The 22,048-nt window shown below is 35.8% G+C and overlaps 1 protein-coding gene across 1 annotated transcript in view; it reads left to right on the top strand.

Moving 5' to 3' along the window:
• LOC150109014 (general transcription factor 3C polypeptide 3) overlaps positions 1-22,048 on the top strand; it is a 306,866-nt gene that overhangs the window by 110,942 nt on the left and 173,876 nt on the right. The window contains exons 12-13 of the mRNA XM_090411276.1: positions 3,712-3,770; positions 18,331-18,437. Coding sequence (XP_090267402.1) covers positions 3,712-3,770; positions 18,331-18,437 — 166 coding nt within the window. The remainder of the gene's footprint in view (positions 1-3,711; positions 3,771-18,330; positions 18,438-22,048) is intronic.

The raw sequence follows: 22,048 nt of genomic DNA, 5'->3' as shown, positions 1-22,048 counted from the left end.
ATTATAATTTATAATGCATGTGAGGAAAGCGTTATTATAATAACACTTTCCTCTTAGAACAAAAAGTTTTGTGGATAGAATATGTGTCATCCATATCCTTGCGATATTTAGACCATCATTATTGTTGAGATTAGGGTAGTTGATTATAATTTCACAGGCCTTAAATTTGCACTCATGCTAAGTTTTGGTGTGATGTAATTGACTGGAAGACACCCTTTCATTATCATCTTACATACAGGGTGTGGCTATTAAATAATGAGACTGGTTGCAAAAATGTGGTTTATTATTACAATTGTACAACTTAATTGTTATCCCCCTTCAACATACTCCCCCTCCTCTATCTATAGCAGTTGCATACGAATTTTCCATGTTTGGAAGCAGTGCTGCAAGTCATCAGGTGTTATCTGCTTCAGTAGCGCTGCCGTTTTCTTCTTTACCTCATCCACTGACTGAAAACAGGTGCCTTTTGATGCGGATTTCAACTTTGGAAAAAGGTAAAAGTCGCAGGGAGCTAAATCCGGTGAGTAAGGTGGATGGTCCAACACTGGGATCTTCTTATCAGCCAGATACTGCTTTACAGACAGTGCACTATGAGCTGGAGCATTGTTCTGATTTAGAATCCCAGCATTGTTCTTCCACAGATTGGGTTTCTTCTTCCTCACTCGTTCTAGCTTGGAAAGAACTTCAAGGTAATAATGTTGGTTAAACTGTCTGACCCTCTGGTACCCATTCAACCATTATTATGCCATTGACATGGAAAAAAAAAAACTATTAGCATTGCCTTCAGTTTTGACTTGCTCATTCTTGCTTTTTTCATTCTCAGTGACTTGGGAGTTTTCCAGTGCATCAATTGTCTCTTTGTTTCTGGATCATACTGGAAAATCTCCGTCTCATGACATGTGATGATCTCCTGCAAGTCTGGCTCCACTCTCAGATGGAGAAAATGGCTGCACTACTGAAGCAGATAACACCTGATGACTCGTAGCACTGCTTCCAACAATGGAAAATTCATATGCAACAGTGTATAGATAGAAGAGGGGAATAACAATTAAGTTGTATAATTATAATAATAAACCACATTTTCAACCAGTCTTGTTGTTTAATAGCCACACCTCATATATAGGATGAATTGGACACTGAGTGTGGACATCACACTTCAGTAAAAGACATCTCTGATCATCCTCCATATCCAAACATCTCTACCAGACTGGTAGAGCATACATCATTGGCATGTTGCTCCACACTAGTGATTTCCATTCTACATTCATGGTTCTGTATTCTTTGGTCCATGCCATTCAGTGCTGTAGATTCATTGTCATTAACAAAGGCTTGTATGCTACACCTGTTCCGTGAAATTCATGACATTCAGTTGTCTGGGTGTGTATCATGGAAAGACTTATAGGATTGCATGTGGCTGCCTGACATCTCTAAACAAATTCTCTAGTGTGATGATGAGATTACGTAATAATCAGCTTCTTGAATAGCATTGGCTGTTGTCATTTAGCGTTGTAAGTCTACTTGGTCATACCTTTGGCCTATTGCCACATGTGGACTTACACATGTGGCACTAGCCACAATGCAGTTTGCAGATTAGTGCTTATTTCTATACTATGGCATGTTACAGAGACATTTTTCCCAAATGACATCCATCATTTTCCCCTTCACAAGATGAAGGAGAAATGGTGGATGCCATTTGCCATTTATTATACAAGGTTGAAATGACTTCAAAGTGAATCACTGATCAATTTTACAAGCCATAAAATTTGCATAATTAAAACCAGTTTCCTGCATTCAGGTTGTGTCACATAACTTTTGGTAGGATAGAGTATATTACACTATCTAGAAGAGCAAGCTCTATGTCTGAGCAACAACACAAGATGTCACACCATTTATCAGTACTTTTACCTCAATTAACATTCATTCCTTCTCCAGAATTTTAAAATTAGGCCACTTACAGCTACTTTTGTCAATTAGCAACATTTCTCTGCTCAACAAACTGATGTATGGCTCATTGATATATCCAGGATTATACACATGCTAATGTGTATACACATTAGCATGTTAATTATACACATGCTAATGTGTATAATCCTGGATATATCAATGCTAACAACAAATGTGTTGTTAGCATTCTCCTGAAACCTCCCAACCCCCACATCCACCTCTCAGAAAACCTAGTATCTACAAGATCAACTGTACATGTTGTTTGTGCTACATAGGACACACAGGTAGGTCGGGAGATTATACCAGTCTAAACACATCAAGGACATAGAGAACAAAAGGTAGCACAAATCAGGACTGGTGGGACATACAACCAGAACCAAACATAAGGTATTATGGCATCAAATAGATTACAGATTTTTCTCAAGAGCATTCAAGGAATCAGTTAAAATTATTAAACATCTTCAACAGTGCTACAAAAAACAAGGGATGATTTTTGGTCTTCTCTAATTAAACATGACACATATGCAGTTATCAGTAATTTTGCAACAGACCATGAACCAGCAAATGACTTCCTAGCAAATGTGCACTTTTCATTGTTATTTCTGTTTTCAGATATTTGATTATGTATAATCAGGTTTTTAGTTTCTTTACTTATTTCTTTTGATGATGTGAAACAAGAATTTTCATGAAATTAGTTGAGTAGATAATAAATTATTTCTATCCCATATATTTTTTCATCTGGAAGAATACCAGCAACACATTTCTAGTATGTCCTCACTCTGAAGCCTATGCAATGTGCAGACCTATATCAATGTACAGTGATATACACATCCTGTGATTGTGTCAATCCATCTCTCCATAAAAGTGAGGAGGAAACAGCACAATAAAGATTTAGAATCCTATATCAATGTACAGTGGTATACACATCCTATGATTGTGTCAATCCATCTCTCCATAAAAGTGAGGAGGAAACAGCACAGTAAAGATTTAGAATATAAAAGAAGGAATGCTTCCATATCCCCCCCCCCCCCCAAACATACCTTGATAACAGGTATTCTTAACAGGATTGTGGCTCACATCTTAGAATGGCATTCTTGGTATCAAAATAGTAAGAACACTTAAATGCTAAAAATTGTTAACACTAAAACCATAAAATAAACCGAATACAATTGTATTTTTTTTTAATAAAAGCAGAAGAACATGTACATCACATGCATAACGCATGTATGATCTGCTAGTTTTTGTGTAGGAACGATTTGTAGTTGGTGGCAAAATTCAGTTCTGGCATGTTGAAAGATCTAATAAGGGTCTTCCAGATCTCGGGCAGAATTCTTGCTATCATTTATCAGCCTTTCAGATTGAAAGTTATTTGACCATAGGACTGCCATTTGTTAAATGTTTTCTGGTTGTTCGACTATTTTGGTATATTCTAAACACTATATTTGATCATTCTGAGTAGTATTTATCTTAATACACCTCTACTAGCACATCTGGTGCTGTATCATACTGCAGTCATTCGCATAAGTCAAATGGCAGATTCATAATGGCTTGATGTCTGTTCGTATATGCTGATAGCGTGTGTGCGTGTGATCTTGTTTTTCAAGCTACTTCAGGCCTCTAGCAGGAGCATATAACACTATCTCTTATAAAGCAATCGATTCCATGGATGATGATGGTGTACTCATCATTATAATTTATTATAAGCATGTAATAAATTGTGACTATAGCATAATCAGTATGCTTATATATAATGTATTTTGATTTCAGATATCAATGTATTGCTGGAGCTTCAGATAACTGAAAAACGATATAAGGATGGTCTCTTGGTAATTTTTTTAAAATAATATGCATGTACCATATGCAGTATATATATATATATATATATATATATATATATATACTTTGTAGTTATATAGTCACCAGCAGTTTTGTTATTAGGTTAGTTTTAGGCAGGATAACCTTAAGTTATGTCATTTGAAACTGTGATATTTTCATATTTACATTTTAACTGTAAATAAAATTATCCATTATCAGAGAGAGAGAGAGAGAGAGAGAGAGGAGTAGTAGTATTGATACATTTACTTCAGCAATACTTTCTCTCTCACACACACACAGAGTTACCAGGCATCCTGCAGCTACTATCCAGTTATACAAACCAGCATTTTCTTTAATCAAAATGATTCAAGAGAACTCCATGGTTATTATGGAATATCTTTTATGTGAAGTCTACCCATAAAAGGTCATAAACTCATACAATCCTAGTACCTTGGATGGACTATGGAATTTTTTCCTATTTTAATTAATTTTATATACTTTTGTACTTTTTAAAATTTATTTATTTATTACATACTCTAGAAGCCCTGTAGTAGATTTAGACAGGGAACTTTTTCAAGCCACTTCAGGCCTCTGGCAAGCAGGATGGTAGTCTCATGCCATGCACTGAAATTTATTTCCCACCCACAGACAGTTACAAACATTCATGCCCTTGGCTGGATTGAATCTACAATCTGTTAATTGGAGAGCTGATTAGCTAACTTAGCCAACCAAGCTGGCCAAAAACTTTTAATACCAAATGTTATATAGGCTTATATAATAGCAGGGAGCTGACATAAAGAAAATGGAAAAAGTGGTGTGTACTTGGAGATCTAAACAGCAGAGTAGAAAATGAATCCAACCAGGCATATAGAAATGATTTCGGAAAACTTGGAGAAAAGGGTAAGGCTAATAATAATAGTAAGCATCTGCTGGATTTCTGCTCAGCATAAGGAACTAGTTATTACTAATACCATTTTCCAACAGAAAGATGTGCAGAAGTTCACGTAGAGAGAAGACACAAGAATGAAGAAAAGCCTCATTGACTATGATATTATTGATAGTGATATCATGCTGCTTTAGTATATAGAGGATTCGAAATTGGAAGTGACCATCACTTAGTTTTAAGTAAAATAAAACTGAATAGCTCATTGAAAAGAAGAGTATGTAAAAAAAGTTTTAAAAAGAATTAAAGTTGAGCAGCTTTTACAGCAAAACTGTAGACTCAACTATTCAAACAATATTGAAGAATGAGTGAAACATTTCGAAAATAAGGACCAAATCTTGGAGTCTCAGTAGCAAACTCTGAAGAAAATATTGATTGATTCAGCTGTGGAGGCATGTAGTGGAGTTGTCTGCAAGGATAGAAAATAAAAATACCATGGTGGACACAAGAAGTTAAAGAGGCAGTCATGAAAAAGAAGAAAGCATAATGAAAGTTCCAAGCAAAAATCAGCAGATGCCCTAAAATAATACAGAAGAAAATGTAAGCGAGCTAAGCTATGTGTGTTAAAGTAGCTAAACAAAAGTTGTGGGAAGACTTCGGTAAGAATATTATTATTATTATTTATATGGGTACCCCATGGAGTCAAAAGACTTATTGCAGGAGACTCATACTATCCATTACCACAATACGAGGGTGGTCTGAAAAGTTCCTGGCCTAACAATTAAAAAATGAATTTATAATTTCAAAATTATTTTTATTTTTCAACATAATCTCCCTTAAGACTAATACATTTATTCCAGCAATGCTCCAGCGCCATTATGACGTCCCTCAAAATACCCCTCTACAGCTGCAATCACCTCTTGATTCGAAGAAAAATGTTGACCAGCGAAGAAGAGTTTTAGTTTTGGGAAGAGATAGAAGTCAGAGAAAGCCAAATCTGGGAAATAGGGTGGATGTTCCAACAATTCATAGTGCAGATCCCTTAATTTTCCCATTGCCAAAATACCTTTGTGGTGTTAAATCTTGAATAAAAGGAAATTTTGTAAAATAATACCTTTTATTCAGATTTCGCACGTATCCAAATTTTCGCTAAAATACTTGTATATTAATGGATAAACTTGGCATAATTGTAATAGAAATAATGGTTTCTTTCTTGAATTATTGAATAATGTAATATCAAAAGCTCTGTATGAGAACAAAAGAGATTGTATAAGTGGTGAATTGTGTATAAGTGTACCAAGGTCAAGCTAGAGTTCCAGACAATATAAGAGGATTAGTTCATGACCTAAGGCCATCATATATACAAAGGTCAACGTTAAATGGGGTTTTCCCATCGATGTGCAAGGACAAGCAACAGTGTTGGGTGCAAAATCTCGAGGTGCCGAGTGGACGATGATGTAAGAACGGGAAGGTCATGGGAAATGAATATATTGAAGTTTGTGATGCTGAGACAGAGCTTTTTTCCTGTTGTTTCCGGAGAGTTGAAGTTCCAGTATGGTTGGGAGTGGAGTATCTGAAAAGTTATAGTAAGCCAAGGAGATTATGTGGAACCACGAAGTTCGACAACGGCAGCTGAGCTTCGCTGAGATCGTAGACATCGAATCTTGACCGTATTCACAGATCTACATACATGAAGCAAAGGCCAAAGGAACGTAACAACTAGAGAAACTCGTCCAGGAAGAATCAGATGAAGCAAATACGAGCCACAGGAATTTAGCTGATGTTCGCAAATAAAGGCCAGAGAGATCCCGACTTCACAACCAAGTAAGAACTTTCCAGTTGTATAATAGGAAGAATAAGTAGTCAAGTTTGTGACGGTGAATGAATTTAACTGGAACTATACTTTATGTAGTGATACAGGACTTTAGGAACTAAGCCATTAGTAGAAATTAATTGCTCCGTATCAGAGAACATCACTAAATTGTGAAGTGAAATTTTTTTAGAGTTTGATCAAAATAGATAATTCTTGAATCTGAGTTTATGTGATATTAGTCTAAGGTATGCTGAGTAATTAAGGAGAAAAATTCTAGTCACACGGTCCCAGTGAGATTTTATGTTGTTAAGCAACAGGAGTGTATATAATATGTCGGGTTGTTTAATAGAGCTTTGCTAGACTTAGTTAAATTTAATGAATGACAATTGTGTAACTCTTTCTTTAGTAATGAATAAATTATTTTCTTGTCAATCAATTAACTTGCCTGATCATTAAGTTCAGTGCACCGCTTATAAACTGAACCTATGTGGATAAAATTTGGATATAGTCACGACTGCATAAAGAGAGAGACTTACGTATTTATTGTATAAGGATAAGGTAGATTATTAAGGATTGTGTGTCTTACTAAGTGTTTTATTCTTGGATAAAGAAAACTCTCTTATCTAAATAATTTTTGGTGACGCAGCTTAAACAAATAAATTTCCAAAATTTGAAACAATAATCGCTAGTAATCAAACAAAGAGATCGGCTCCAGCCCGAATCATTTTCTTTGTTAATAGAGTTTTTGTACACACAAGCATTATATTATTAGCGACCAAAAGTTAGATGTACTACAGGGTTGAGTTTACACAGAATTTAGTAGGACTTGATTGAAGACAAATGAAGAGATAGAACATACATATATATGCCATACGAATTAGAGTAAATGACAAAAATATGCATTGTCCTGATGAAAGATGATTGTTTTTCTTCTGCAAACCAGGTCTTTTCTCACAAATTTTTTAGTCTAGTCTGGTTAAAAGATCGGAATAATATTCCCTGGTTATTGTTTTACCCTTTTCAAGATAATTAATAAACAAAATGCCTTTAGCATCCCAAAACACCAATGCCATGACCTTCCCTGCTGATGAAACCGACTTTGTCTTCTTTGGTGCTGAACAATCAGCCTCTGTCTGTTTTGATTGCTGTTTAGATTCTGGTGTGTAATGGTGAATCCAAGTCTCATCCATAGTAACAAATCAATGCACAAAATCAGTTTTATTCTTGTTAAAATGCTCCAAGCATTGTTCAGAGATTTTCATGTGAGTGCGTTTTTTATTTGCTGTGAGCAAGCGTGGCATCCATCTTGCGCAAAGCTTTTTGATTTGCAATTCTTCATGCAAAATATATCCTACATGTTCTTTTGAAATGCCTATAGTCTCAGTAATTTCATGCACTTTGACTCGCCGATCATCTAATGCCATATCGTGCACTTGATCAATGATTTCTGGTGCTGTTACACTTTTTGGACGTCCTTCATGTGGATCATCTTCAAGGCTGGTATGGCCACATTTAAACTCGGCAGCCCATTTTGTAACTGTCGAAAACAAAGGAGAAGAGTGCCCATAAACTTTTATGAACTTCGAATGAATTTCTTTTGGCATTAAACCTTCTTTTACAAAGAATTCTATAACCACACAATACTCAATTTTATCCATTTCAAGAGATATAGACAACACTTTTGCTTCACACAGCTGTATAAAACAAACTACTTGATAGAATGATTTGCAATTTCACATGGATGTTTATTACAGATGTATCAACTTAGAAAAATTCTCGTAGAAAGGCTTAGACGTTGGTTAAACATGCTTATTAAATAATTTAAGGAATTTACAACGTACAGAGGATATAAATTAAACTTTAATCCATATTTCCAATATTTCGGAAATGTCACATTGCCATCTTCACAGGAACTTAAAATAGAGACACGTGCACGCAGGCACTAAACACAGTAAATGAGGACGAAGCAGGAAGCTATTGTTTCTTATAAAAGTTTCTTAAAAGATGGTGCCCCCTAGCGGGCTTCAGCCCAACGGCCAAAGTATTCTTGGCCATTGGAGTGAAGGTCTCCCAAATTTGGGGCAGTCTCATGCAACCAAATTTGTTGAGGTTTGGGTTTCTTAGGGCTGAGGCTGATTCCATGAATAGCCTTTCAAATTTGAATTTACTACAGTGTATTACCGTGTCTTTCTTCTGCCGTATTCTGTGGCATGTATCCAAAACATGGTCTGCAAGACCAGAGCAGCTGTACTGGTGAAACCGGATGTAGTCCTTGTGTTCTGAAATTCTGATATTTGCTGTCCTGCCTGTTTAGCCAAAGTAGGACAGCTTACAGCTGCAAGGGACCTGGTAAACACCGGGTAGGTCTAGGGGGAAGTGGTTGGTCCTTAGTGGAGCGGATAAGGGATTCCAATTTTCTGTATGATCTGTAACACGAGGTCAAGTCATGTTTTTTTAGGATTTTGGTAATTTTTTCCTTATCTGCTCCACTAAAGACCGACCACTTCCCCTATACCTACCTGGCGTTTACCAGGTCCCTTGCAGCTGTAAGCTGTCCTACTTTGGCCAAACAGGCAGGACAGCGAATATCAGAATTTCAGAATGCAAGGACTACATCCGATTTCACCAGTACAGCCCCTCTGGTCTTGCAGACCATGTTTTGGATACACGCCACAGAATATGGTGGAAGAAAGCCATGGTAATACACCGTGGCAAACAATTGAATTCCTCCCCCCTTCAGATCTTTCTCTATATCATTAATGTACAAATTAAACAATAGTGGTCCTAGTATAGCGCCCTAGAGCAATCTACTAGTCATCCTCATTTGCCTTGATTCCACTCCACCATTCACCACCCTCTGATGTCTGTCTATCAGTCATCCTCTATTTATGCCAACCTCACATCCATTCCCATTTGCTCCAACTTATGTAATAGTTTTCTGTTCAGTATTCTATCAAATGCCTTTGCAAAATCCAGCAATATCGTGATATAGCCATTTCCTTTATCCAATTCTGCAGTCATCTTATCATAAAATGTGAATAAATTACTGAGATAGGAATTACCTCTTACAAAGCCATGCTGTCCACTATAGGGTATCATATTCCTATCCGCCCATTCCTGAATTTTACTTTTAACAAAATTTTCCAAATAATTTAACCACCACTGCAGAGATACTAATTGGTCTTTAATTTGCTACTTCTGTCTTGGAGCCACTTTTATGCAATGGACCTATCTTATCCTCTTTCCACTCCCTTGGAACCTTGCCAAAGCTGAGACTTACATGGGGAGTCTGGAAAGTTCTCTTAAATACCTAGAACAAAAATGATATTAAAGCAACTGATATAATCACAAGAAAGGGCATACTAGTAGCAGAGTTATGAAGGAAGGTAACTTATGTTCTTATATCCTCATACGTTCTTTCTTGTGGTTGTATCAGTTGCTTTAATAACATTTTTGTCTAGGTGTTTATCAGAACTTTCCAGATCCTCCTTAGAGATTAAACAACTTTGTCAGAGGCACTGCCAGTTTACTTGTACATTCTTGTAGCACATGAGCTGACATACCATCAAGGCTCACTGCTGTACTTTTATGATCGTAGAAAACTGATAGAAGTAGCAGAATAGCTGAGTTACTAAGTGATCACTTTGCAAGGGTATATCATCCAGGTTGTTACTTTGTAGTTACTGATGTGAGAATCGGTGGGAGGTACTCAGTATATTAAAAAATATATGAATGTATATTTTTTAATATACATTAGTAACTCAGCTATTCTATCGGTTTTCTACCATCATAATTGCCAGCTCTTTACCACATAAACCATTTTTTGAATAAAATTTCCACATGTTGAGCAAATCTCCAAGGATAAGACTGCATGGTCACTTTTCCCGTGGTATAGTTGTAACTGCAGTTATAGATAGATCTTCTATCTATAACTGCAGTTACAACTGTTACAACTGCAGTTACAACAGTTACCAGATCAAACACCCTCAAACCACTGGTACCCTCCATCATGTGCTGTTTCAGATAATTATCCCTTAGTAACTGTATAAATTCCATTTCCATTTTGCCGTGTGCCATTTCGTCCTTTCAATCTATATTCCCATAATTGAAGCCTCCCATGATAATTATTTGGCCTGCACTCATTGTGCTAATTTGCCAGTGAATGTTGTCCATGTGGACAACAGCTTCTGGACCCTCATGTCTATAGCAGTAATCAACAATATATTTTCTCCAATTGGCCTATATCTCATTCTAGACAGTCTCAAATGAAGCATTTACCTCAGATCTTCCATTTACCTTGACTTCTAATTTTTTTTTGTTCTTTAGCTGTCGTTAATTATACACCTTCTCCTGTCCTGTTTCCTCTTTCTTTTCTTCACAAATCCATTACATTCTATTCCTGTAACTACATCATTCTCTGACAACCAGGTCTCTCTGATACCAATAATTTTTGGCCAAGTTGAGCTGACAGTACTATTTATTTCTGATACTTCAGGCACTCATATACATGCATTTTAACATTCCCCTTGAGCCCACAGTTACCCTTACATAATGTCATTACGTACCTTTTCAGATTCAAAACCTGGGAAACCACATCCAGCTCTACACTGTCATTCTTGCATCTATCTCAGAGGTGGCTATTTCCTCACAGTCATTCCCTCACTCACACTCATTAGTCCCAGGGGTGGCTAGACATGTGCTTGATTGCTTTTCCCCTAATTTCTCCCATTCCTCCTGCACAATCTTTTCATTGACAATCATGGCCCTTCTCAATTCTGTTCTTTCTTACCAAGGCAGCAGAATCACAATCTTTACTTTCTTACTCTTCATTTTTGCTTCTTCTAACAGCTCTTTCATATCCTCTCTCTCATTGCATATTTCTCACCTTTCAAATCACTTGTGCTTGCTGAAACAATTAACTCATTCAATTCATTCTTCTGCAAACTCACAGCTTCATTAACATCCTTTATGTTCACACCTAGAAAACACGCTTTCATCACTTTCTCATTAAGTATATCTCTTATCATCGAATCCCCCACACAGTACTACCTCTTTTCTCCCAGTTTCTTTTAGGCTTTTCCCATTCACTCTTTCTTTCATTGTCTCCCCTACTGTACCATATGCCAATCATTTCTCCAGTTGCTAAGTTCATGTTTTGTCTTATGAATGAATTCACATAAACGTGCAATTTCTTTCCACACTGGCATCTCATCATTCACATTATCACTTTCAACCACTTTCTTCAAATTCTCATTCTTATTTCATGCACTATCATTTACTGCTTCTGCTACATTTTCCATAACACTTCCACAATCTGTTCTTATCTCTTCTTCTTATTTGGTGTATCAATCCGAAGATTGGTTAGTTATAGCAACATCATAACATCCTGTCTTATGACTTCCTTTTTATCTCTTCATAACTCTTAGCACCTGTTTGCATCATTAAGTTATTTATATATGAAATTTTTGGTTTGCCTTGTGGCTTCTTTCCTTCTGCAGTCCCCTCCATTATTTCTATAATCAATGCCCTATGCCTCAGATGCTGTCCAATTAGGCTTTTTGTTCTCTTATTGATGTGGTTCATTAGTGACTGCTCTTCATGAACTATATTTAGAACTTCTTCATTATTTTTTCTTTCTGTCCAACTAATTTTCATCATCCTTCTCCAGCACCAAAGTTCAAATGCCTCCAACTTTTTGATGTCTTGTTTTGTTAGCGTCCAGGCCTCACAACGATATAATGCAATGCTCCATATGTATGTTTTCACTAGCCTTTTTTTGAGCTGGGTGCTAAGTCCTTTGCTGGTAAATATGTTCCTTCTGTTGTAGAATGATTTTTTGGCCAAGATTATTTGTGTTTTAATATTTTAATATCTGATTGGTTTCTTCCATCTTCTGTGATAAGACTTCCAAGATATTTAAAAGAGAAAACCTGTTGTATTAGGTTATTATTTATTTCCAGGTTTATTTTCATTGGATTTGCTTTACTTGTAATTAATAGTTTTGTTTACTTATAATTAATTTTTAGGCTGTACGTGTGAAAATTTCTTCTATTTTTGTCAGGTGGATTTCAGTCTGTCTTCGTTATCAACTATAACTGCTATTCATCTGCAAACCGTAGCCAGTTAATATCAATTCCATTTATCTTAATTCCTGTTTCTATTAGTTCTTTCATTTTATTTATTGCATCTTCAATGTAGAGATTAAACAGTATGGATGAAAGAGAGCACCCCTGTCTTACACCTGTATGTATTCTTGCTGTTGCAGTTTTTGTTTTATTGCTGGCTGTTTCTATCAGGACTTCTTGGTGTTTATAAAGATTAAATATGAGCCTTCTATCTCTCCAATCTACCTTTATTGTTTTTAGGAGGTGAAACATTTGGTTCCAGTCAATACAATCGAAGGATTTCTCCAAGTCAAGAAAGACTATCAGAATATTTTAATTCTTCCTAAATCTTTTCTCAATAACTATTCTTAAAGCTAGGATTGCTTCTCTTGTTCCCTGCTGTTTCCTGAATCCAAACTGGTCATTGCCAACATACTCTTCGGCCTTCTTTGTTTAGTCTTTCTTGTAGTATTTTCGAAGCATGTGATATTAAGCTTATTGTTCGATGATTTTCACACTTGTTTGCATTATTTACTTTAGGAATGGCTATGATAAAGCATTGTGTAAAATCTTTGGGGAATGATTCCCGTTTCATATATATTCTTTATGATCTTGAAAAGTTATGTTTCCTGAATATTTTATTAATTCTGAGGGGATGTTATCAATGCCTGGTGCCTTGTTAGCCAACAGTTCATGTAGTGCCCATTCAAATTCATCTTTTAATATAATTGGACCAATTTCTTCCACATCAAGTCTTGTTTCGTCTTCTCATAGATGAAAGAAGAAAATACAAAACCTTCCAAAATGAAGAAAGCAAAGACAAATATAAACATATAAAAAATATGATAAATAGAAAGTGTAAAGAAGCAAAAAAACAATGATATACAGAGAAATATAAAGAAATAAAAGATCTAACAAAGACTGGGAGAATCGATAAAGCTTAAAACATTATAAAAGGAATAAGCCAGATAAGAAAAGAAGTACAATTATCAAAAATAAATAGGGGAACAAACTTATAGATAAGGAAGAAATTTCAGAAAGATGGAAGGAGTACTTAGAAGATCTATATAATGGAAAAGATCTAGATGCCAAGACTATAGAAAATCCCTTCTTATATAATTAATATAATTAATATCTGCAACTTCGTTCTTCTACTCCTTGCATTTCTTGCATTCGCTCACAAAACATTTCCAACAAACATTCCCACCATTCTCACTTTCGTACCACAAACTATTCAATCTTGACAATGAATACATTAAACACATGCTACATTGCATTAAATCTACATTAATATCATTTAATATCAATGGCTTGGTCACCATTTTTTTTTATACACATCATTGTCATAATGCTTTTGTAATAATAGTCATGAATAAACAACACAGTCAAAAATAAAGAAAATACCACCACTTATATTTAACAATATTGCCAGTATTCACTAGAAAATATAGAAGGCAAATATCAGAAAGTAAATATAATGTCTGGCATATGACAAGATGATGAGGAAATCTCTTCTAAATGCTACAGTTATATGGTGTAAATGGAACATTATATCAAGCAATGCATAGTCTCTATTTGAGCTGTATGTCAGAATTGAAGGAGGTGGTGGGAATCAGAATACAGGGAGATGGTTTGATGTTAAATCAGGTATGCAACAAGGGTACATGTTATCTCAATTATTATTATTCATTATCTATATGGATCACATTACAAAAGAAAGTGGTATTAAATCTGATGTGAAAATTGGCAATGTTAATCTTAGCTCTTTACTTTATGCAGATCATTGTTATACTTCTGAATTAATTCAGTATGAGTGCGAGATTCCCTGACTAAATTGAATAACTGTTATAATAATTTTGCTATGAAAATCAGCAATAAAAAAAAAAAACTGTATCCTGAATGGTGAACTTATAGAACAAGTAAAACATTTTAGCTATTTAGGCATCATTTTTAGCGAAGATGATAAATTAAAAATGGAAATAGACAACAGAATTAGTATAGCTAGTATGATAGAAAGTCAGCTATCTTCCTGAATTTTGCAATCTTATTGATGATTCAGGATGGTATATCAATACTTGAGGTAGTAAAAGCCATCAAAAATTTGAAATCTGGAATGGCAGCTGGAGTAGATGTTATTCAGCCAGAAACGATCAATATGGAGGTATAAAAGTTTTGCAGTGGCTACACTGCATAATTCAGAAGATAAAATTTCAGATGATTGTTGTACCCATCTATAAAAAAGGGAATAAAGCTGAATGTGAGAATTACAGAGATATTTCTCTATAAGTGTTCCAGGAGGCTGAGAACTGTTTGAAAGATAACATCATTATCTAGGGATATCTGAGGTGTTACTGCTACAGAAAAAGCGTGATAAACCATTCCTGTAATGACTGTCTTTTCTACACAGGAAAGAATCAGTAAATGTCCTTTTGGCTGGTGGCACAAAAACAGATTAACTTTTGTACTTTCTTACTATCTTCCACATAAATATAGATTCTCTAGTCTGCATATATGAATATTCTTTGTTCACTTTGTTTCTGATGTGAAACATGCTTATTTCAAAATATTTCTTGTAGCAAAGTCATTCTTCCCTTCTTGGACCAGCAGTGGTCCAAGCACAGAGCCCAGCAGCATGCCACTAGTCACCTGCCAGATTTGCTGGATTCTGCTCCTCCATATACTACTTTTTGGTATCTATCCGTAACCCACCTTTTATCCGTATCACCAGTTTCATATCCATCCCCAATTGTTGCAGTTTGCATGATAAACCATTCCTGTAATGTCTGTCTTTTCTACACAAGAAAGGATCAGTAAATGTCCTTTTGGCTGGTGGCACAAAAACAGATTAATTTTGTACTTTCTTACTATCTTCCACATAAATGTAGATTCTCTAGTCTGCATATATGAACATTATTTGTTCACTTTGTTGCTGATGTGAAACATGCTTATTTCAAAATATTTCTTGTAGCAAAGCCATCCTTCCCTTCTAAACACTGGAATATCTGACTTTGGAAGTCATACACATCTTATCATGCTAAGTACTTGCATAGGGCAGAGACTGTGTATGGCTTAATATCAACTGTTTTTTGTAGCATGAGCTACACATGTTAAATTTTGTAATAATCAGCTCATAATCTTTAGTCTTGTATGCCTAAAGAATATCTACAGACCTCCTATGTTGCACATGGATGGCTCACTGCCCTAGCTTTTGATACACTGCAAGCTATTAATCACAAATAATTATCTAAGCCCATTTTATTTTGACTTACATGATAGAAACATCAGCTATCTTTTGACACGTGCTGCATGCTTTATTTTATCTCAGTCAATGAGTTCATTTCATGGCTTGCATGCCAAGTAATTTTTGGAGACTTCTCACAAAAACAGAGTACATTTCCCTCAATGTGGTACATAGCTTAATCTTTGTATTCCAAAATGCATAACTTTACACCTTTCTGCATTAAATTGACATCCATTATGTTTTGCCCATACTGTCAGCCTATTTTAATCATCTTGCAAGCTCTCTACGTCACCTTGATTTAACTAATACCTTAGCCAACTTTGCATCAGCAGCAAACAACTGAATATCTCCCTTCAAATTATTACCTATATTGTTTATGTTCAAATTAAACAGCAGTGGTCCAAGCACAGAGCCCAGCAGCATGTCACTAGTCACCTGCCAGATTTGCTGGATTCTGCTCCCTTTTGCATTATGGGAGATACTGGGTTAGAAGTGCCTGGTAGCTTGCTCCACCTTTGCCACGAGTTGCCTTGGTGTTGCACTACTTACTGGATAAGATAGTACAACACTATATATTTAGTCCTGAAGATATTTTCAGGCGCAAACTTTGTTTGCTCTCACTGGGATAAAGGATTAAACTAAATCCATTATACTGCTCCTCCATATACTACTTTTTGGTATCTATCCATAACCCACCTTTTATCCATATCACCAGTTTCATATCCATCCCCAATTGTTGCAGTTTGCATAATAGAGTTCTATATGGAACTCTATTATGCAAATGGCTTTGAAAAATCCAGTAGTATCATCATTTAGTCATTCTCTTTATCCAGTTCAGCTGTCACTCTATTACAAAAGTTAGTAGATTACTAAGATATGACTGAACTTTTATAAAGCCATGCTGCTCCTCATAGAGTATCATATTCTTATCCACCCATTTCTGAATTCTCTTTTTGACCAACTTGTCCAGTTCTTTTACCACCACTCCTGAGATCTACTGATGGGTCTATAATTTGCTACCACAGACTTAGATCCTCTTTTATGCAAAGGAATTGTTTTTGCCCTCCCATTCTCTTGGGACTTTGCCAAAACTGAGACTTAAATTAAACAGCCTAGTCAAAGGCATAGCCAGTTCTCCTGGACATTCTCTTAAAACACCAATATACCATTCAATCCCACATCTGTATTTACATTCAGATTTTACATTATCCTAAGTACCTTCAGTTTATCAACCTCTATTCTCATATCAGTCCCTGTCATCTCTGTCATAACAATATCTTCACTTAGATGATATAACGAAAAAACTCTTTGGGATTTACTTTAGGCTGCTTGGCGAATTTCTTCTCATTAACTGATTTTGTCTTCCTTAACATGCTAGTCACCTTTCTTGACTGATCCATGTGCTGTTCATAAGTTATTTGGTCACCTTTCTCCTTATAAAAAGAAACTCTATAGCATTTTCTTTCTTTTAATGATATTACTCATCCATCTAATTCCTACCTGATTTACTCTCCTGCTTGGGTATACAATGTGATATTGCTTCTTCTAGATACCTCCTGTCCCCCATTCTCTGCGAACATCTTTCCCTTACATATCTTTTTGCCATGGTACTGCTTAAAGCCACCTCCTAAGTGTATCATAATCATAATCACTTGCCTTGTTTTTCTACATATACCCCTTCTTAACTGGAATTTCCACATGTTTTTTGCTTCCTCCTAAGTCAAGACCACATGATCACTTTCTTCAGTTGGAGGCAGTATAGCCATCTTAGTTATGGACAGGTCTTCTGATCCTCTAACCAGATCCAGTGCACTTGTACTCCAAGTCTCCTCTGTTGCATTGTACTTCAGGTAATTATCTCTCATTAAGAGATATAATATACTTCTACATCATCTCTGCAGCAACCAATTTTATATTTTGACCTGATTGGCCTCAATCTCACACCAGATTTACTTAAAAGAGCTGCCATCTGCATGAATGGTGTCCCATCATCATCATCAGCATTTCTCACTCTACTGCTGGATGAAGGGCTTTCCAGGATTTCTCTACTTGGTCTTGTCCTGGGCTGTTGCCAAGTCTCTCCAACTTGTTTCCTGATTTCATCCCTCCATAGGCTATGTGGTCATCCTCTAGATCTTTTATAATCTCTTGGAGTCCAGTTTATTATCTCTGTATTCCCGCATTGGTCAAGTCTTCTAACAATGTGGCCCGCCCATTTCTATTTTAGGATTTTCCCACAGATAATGTTTTCTACTCTTGTCATTCCTCTTATTCATGTGTTCTGTTTCTTCTCTCTCCTTGTAATTCCCATCATGCATCTCTCTCCATATTAATCTGAGTTGTCTTCAGCCTTTGGATGTTCCATCGTTTTTCCAACTGCACCCCACAACATCAAAATTACCATCATATAATAATTCCAGTTAATCTTGCTAATAAGTATAAAAGAATTTTTCACTCTACTTAACATTCTAAATAGATAGTTGTGATGTTTATTTAAATATCATCTAGTCTAAGTAATAATATATTTCAGATTCTGGTTAAACATGCTGGTGTTAGTCTGTTTAAAAATGGAAAAAATATTGATTTTGCTGAACTCAAGAATTTACTTGATGAGGATGATCTGAGCCAGGTAGAAAGGTAAGTATATCATATGATGTAAATATGAAAGTTTCAAGGTTCTTCCATTTTATATTAATATATACTATAGTCTATTTTATTAGTGATATATTTATTTAATCAGAAATACAGCTTGTAATTTTAACTTGGAGCTTACTAAGGCAGAAGTGGAGGAATTTTTTGATCCTTCAGAAAAAGCAACTGACACAATGAAAAAGGAAAAGTTGGTCCTTGTTGGGGATCTGAATAGCAGAGTAGAAAATGATTGTCAGACATACAAAAATTTGGGAAAATTTGGAGAAAAGAGCAAAGCTAATAATAATGGCAAATACTTGTTGGATTTCTGCTCAGGACATGGACTGGTTATTACTAACACCATGTTCCAACATAAAAATGTGCACAAATTCACATGGAGAGAAGAGGCAAGGAATAAGAAAAGTCCCATTAACTATGTTATTGTTGATAGTGATGTTTTCTCCCTGGTGCAGGACACCAGAGTGTACAGAGGATTTGAAATTGGAAGCGATCACTATTTAGTCTTGAGCAGGATAAAATTGAATTTCGTATTGAAAAGAATAACATCTAAGAAAGTTTTAAAGTGAATAAAAGTTGAACAGCTCTCAGATGTGAACTGTAGACTAAAACACACAAAGATTATTGAAGAAAACCCTGATTGATTCAGCCAGAGAGGTTTGTGGTGAGGTTGTCTACAAGGATAGAAAAATCAGAACTCCATGGTGGACACAGGAAGTTAAAGAGGCAGTGAATGAAAAGAAGAAATCATATCAAAAGTTCCTGGCAAATAAGTCAGCTTTTGCTCTTTGAGAATACAGAGACAAATGTAAGAAAGCTAAATACTGTGTAAAACTAGCTAAACAAAAGTCATGGGAGGACTTTGGCAAGAACATAGAAAATAAATATCAAGAAGGTGGTAAGATATTCTGGAGGTTGTAGAAGAAGCTTAGAAATGGAGGAAAGAGTACTGTAAAAGGAGTTAGAGATGATAAAGGTGACATGAAAACAGGAGAAAAAGATATCCTTGAAGTATGGGGTAATTACTTCGAAAAATTGCTAAATGAAACATGCAGTGATAGCACAGTGCTAAAAAGCACTCAACAGGCATACAGTCTGGAATACATATCCATACTTGAAGTAGAAAAAGCCATCAAAGGCTTGAAATGTGGAAAGGCAGCAGGAGTAGATGATATTCGACCGGAAATGCTGAAGTATGGTGGTATAAAAGTCTAGTTCAGAAAGACTGGACAGAGGGACGAATTCCCGATGATTGGAGTAGAGCTCTAATAGTGCCCATGTATAAAAAGGGAAATAAAACTGAATGTAGAATGTATTTTACCTTGGGTATAATAAATGTTAAAGTTACCAAGCTATTTTAAACCCGGTGTTACTCCATTTCCCAAGTAAGCAAACAGACAAACAAGTCAAGTTTTCTCCTGAAAGTGTTGCAAGTCTAGCTGATCCTTCAGGTAGTGCAAGATCAAGGCAACCCATGGTAAAAGTAGTATAAGCTCTGATCACTAATCTTAATATTTACCCTTAATGCAAAGCACATCTCCTAGAGGAGATGTATGATGTTTTGTATTAAAGGCAAGGGGGGCCACTACCCAGACCGGTTTCAACCTTTATTGAGGTCTCATCAGTGGGAGCCAGGCTAGAAATACCAAGATTTTAGTAATACAGAGCTCATAAGTATTTTACCAGAACAAGTTACCATAAGGTGTTTTAACCTTATTAAATAAAAATCTCAGGAGGAGATATAAATGTAGAAAGTATTTTACCTTGGGTATAATAAATGTTAAAGTTACCAAGCTATTTTAAACCTGGTTTTACTCCATTTCCCAAGCAAGCAAACAGACAAACAAGTCAAGTTTACACCTGCAAGTGTTGCAAGCATGAGTTGCCTTGGTCTTGCACTACCTGTAGGATCAGCTAGACTTGCAGCACTTGCAGGCGCAAACTTGAAAATTAAAATAATCATAATAAATCATCATCATCATCAAATTCCTGACATGTACCGTCAAGGGGTGTACAGGATATGATAGTACTACATGAAAAATTTACATCATTATTAACTTCCTATCTACAATTTTCTCCAAATCAGTTTGTTATTTGTCAAGACTAAAACATTATCAGATCTTATATGTCTATCGTCTAAGGCACTTTGTACCGTATTGATCCACCTACATCTTGGTCTTCTTCTGGGTCATTTTCCTGCCAACTGCAGAGAACACTTGTTTTGCTAATCTTTCCTTGCCCATTCTGTTTAAGTGACCATACCACCTGAGATTAGCTCTGCTAATGCATTCCTGGATGCTGACAATGTCAAGGTATTTCCTAATATCCTCGTTTTTAATATGATATTGCCATCGATGCCATCTGTTCACGCCTCTAATCTTTCTCAGGACTCTCCCGTCTCCGGTCTCTAGTCTTTGGTCAAATGTTTTATTTCTGACCCAGCTCTCAGATCCATAGGTTAAAACTGGTTTGAACACTGTCTTGTACACAGCTAATTTAGTGTTCCGACTAATTTCTCTCTTATTCCATATGGATTTATTCAATTGACTGCCTACCATACCAGCTTTGTTGATTCTGTTGTCTTTTTCCATATTTACCATCTTCACTAAAAATCATGCCTAAGTAGCTGAAATGTTTTACTTGTTCCACAGGCTCCCTGTTCACAACACATTTGACATTTTCAACAATTCTACCTGTTTTAATTGTCTTTGTCTTTTTAATGCTGACCTTCATACCATATCTATTACAACAGTTATTCAATTTAGTCAGGGAATCTTGCAAACTTGTAGCGGATTTATTCAGAAGTATAACATCATTTGCATAAAGTAAAGAGCTGACATTAACATCTCCAATTCTGATATCATGTTTAATACCACTTTCCTTCATAATGTGATCCATATAGATAATGAATAACAGAGGGGATAATGTACATCCTTGTCTCACACCAGATTTAACATTAAACCATCATCCTGTACTTCAATTCTAACTGCTGACTTACAACTCAAATAAAGACTAAGTGTTGCTTGATATAATGCCCCATTGACACCATATAATTGTAGCGTATTGAATAGCTTCTCTCTTGGCACCTTGTCGTATATCTTTTCCAGATCGACAAAACTTAAATATAGATCGTTGCTATATTCCCATGCTTTCTCAACTATTTGTCGTAAAGTGAAGATCTGATCCTGACAGCCTCTATTTGGTCTGAATCCAGCTTGTTCTTCACCAAGCTTTTCTTCCACAGTTCTTCTGAACCGTTTCTCAAGTATACTTGCATAAATCTTGCCAGGAACACTCAGTAGGGAAATAGCTTTGTAATTCTTACATTCAGTTTTATTTCCTTTTTTATATCTGGATACTATTAGAGCTCTACTCCAATCATCGGGAATTCGTCCCTCTGTCTAGACTCTCTGAACTATGCTGTGCAGCCACTGTAAGACTTTTATACCACCATACTTCAGCATTTCAGGTCGAATATCATATATTCCTGCTGCCTTTCCACATTTCAAGCATTTGATGGCTTTTTCTACTTCAAGTATGGATATGTATTCCTGGCTGTATGCCTGTTGAGTGTTTTTTAGCACTGTGCTATCACTGCT

This window comes from Typopeltis vanoorti, chromosome 2 (genome assembly GCF_054136105.1).
Source record: "Typopeltis vanoorti isolate ZY-2024b chromosome 2, IOZ_Tvanoo_1.0, whole genome shotgun sequence".
In the NCBI taxonomy this organism is placed as follows: domain Eukaryota; kingdom Metazoa; phylum Arthropoda; class Arachnida; order Uropygi; family Thelyphonidae; genus Typopeltis; species Typopeltis vanoorti.
The sequence above is the reverse complement of the archived record's forward strand: the minus strand, read 5'-3'. Positions and strand labels throughout refer to the sequence as shown.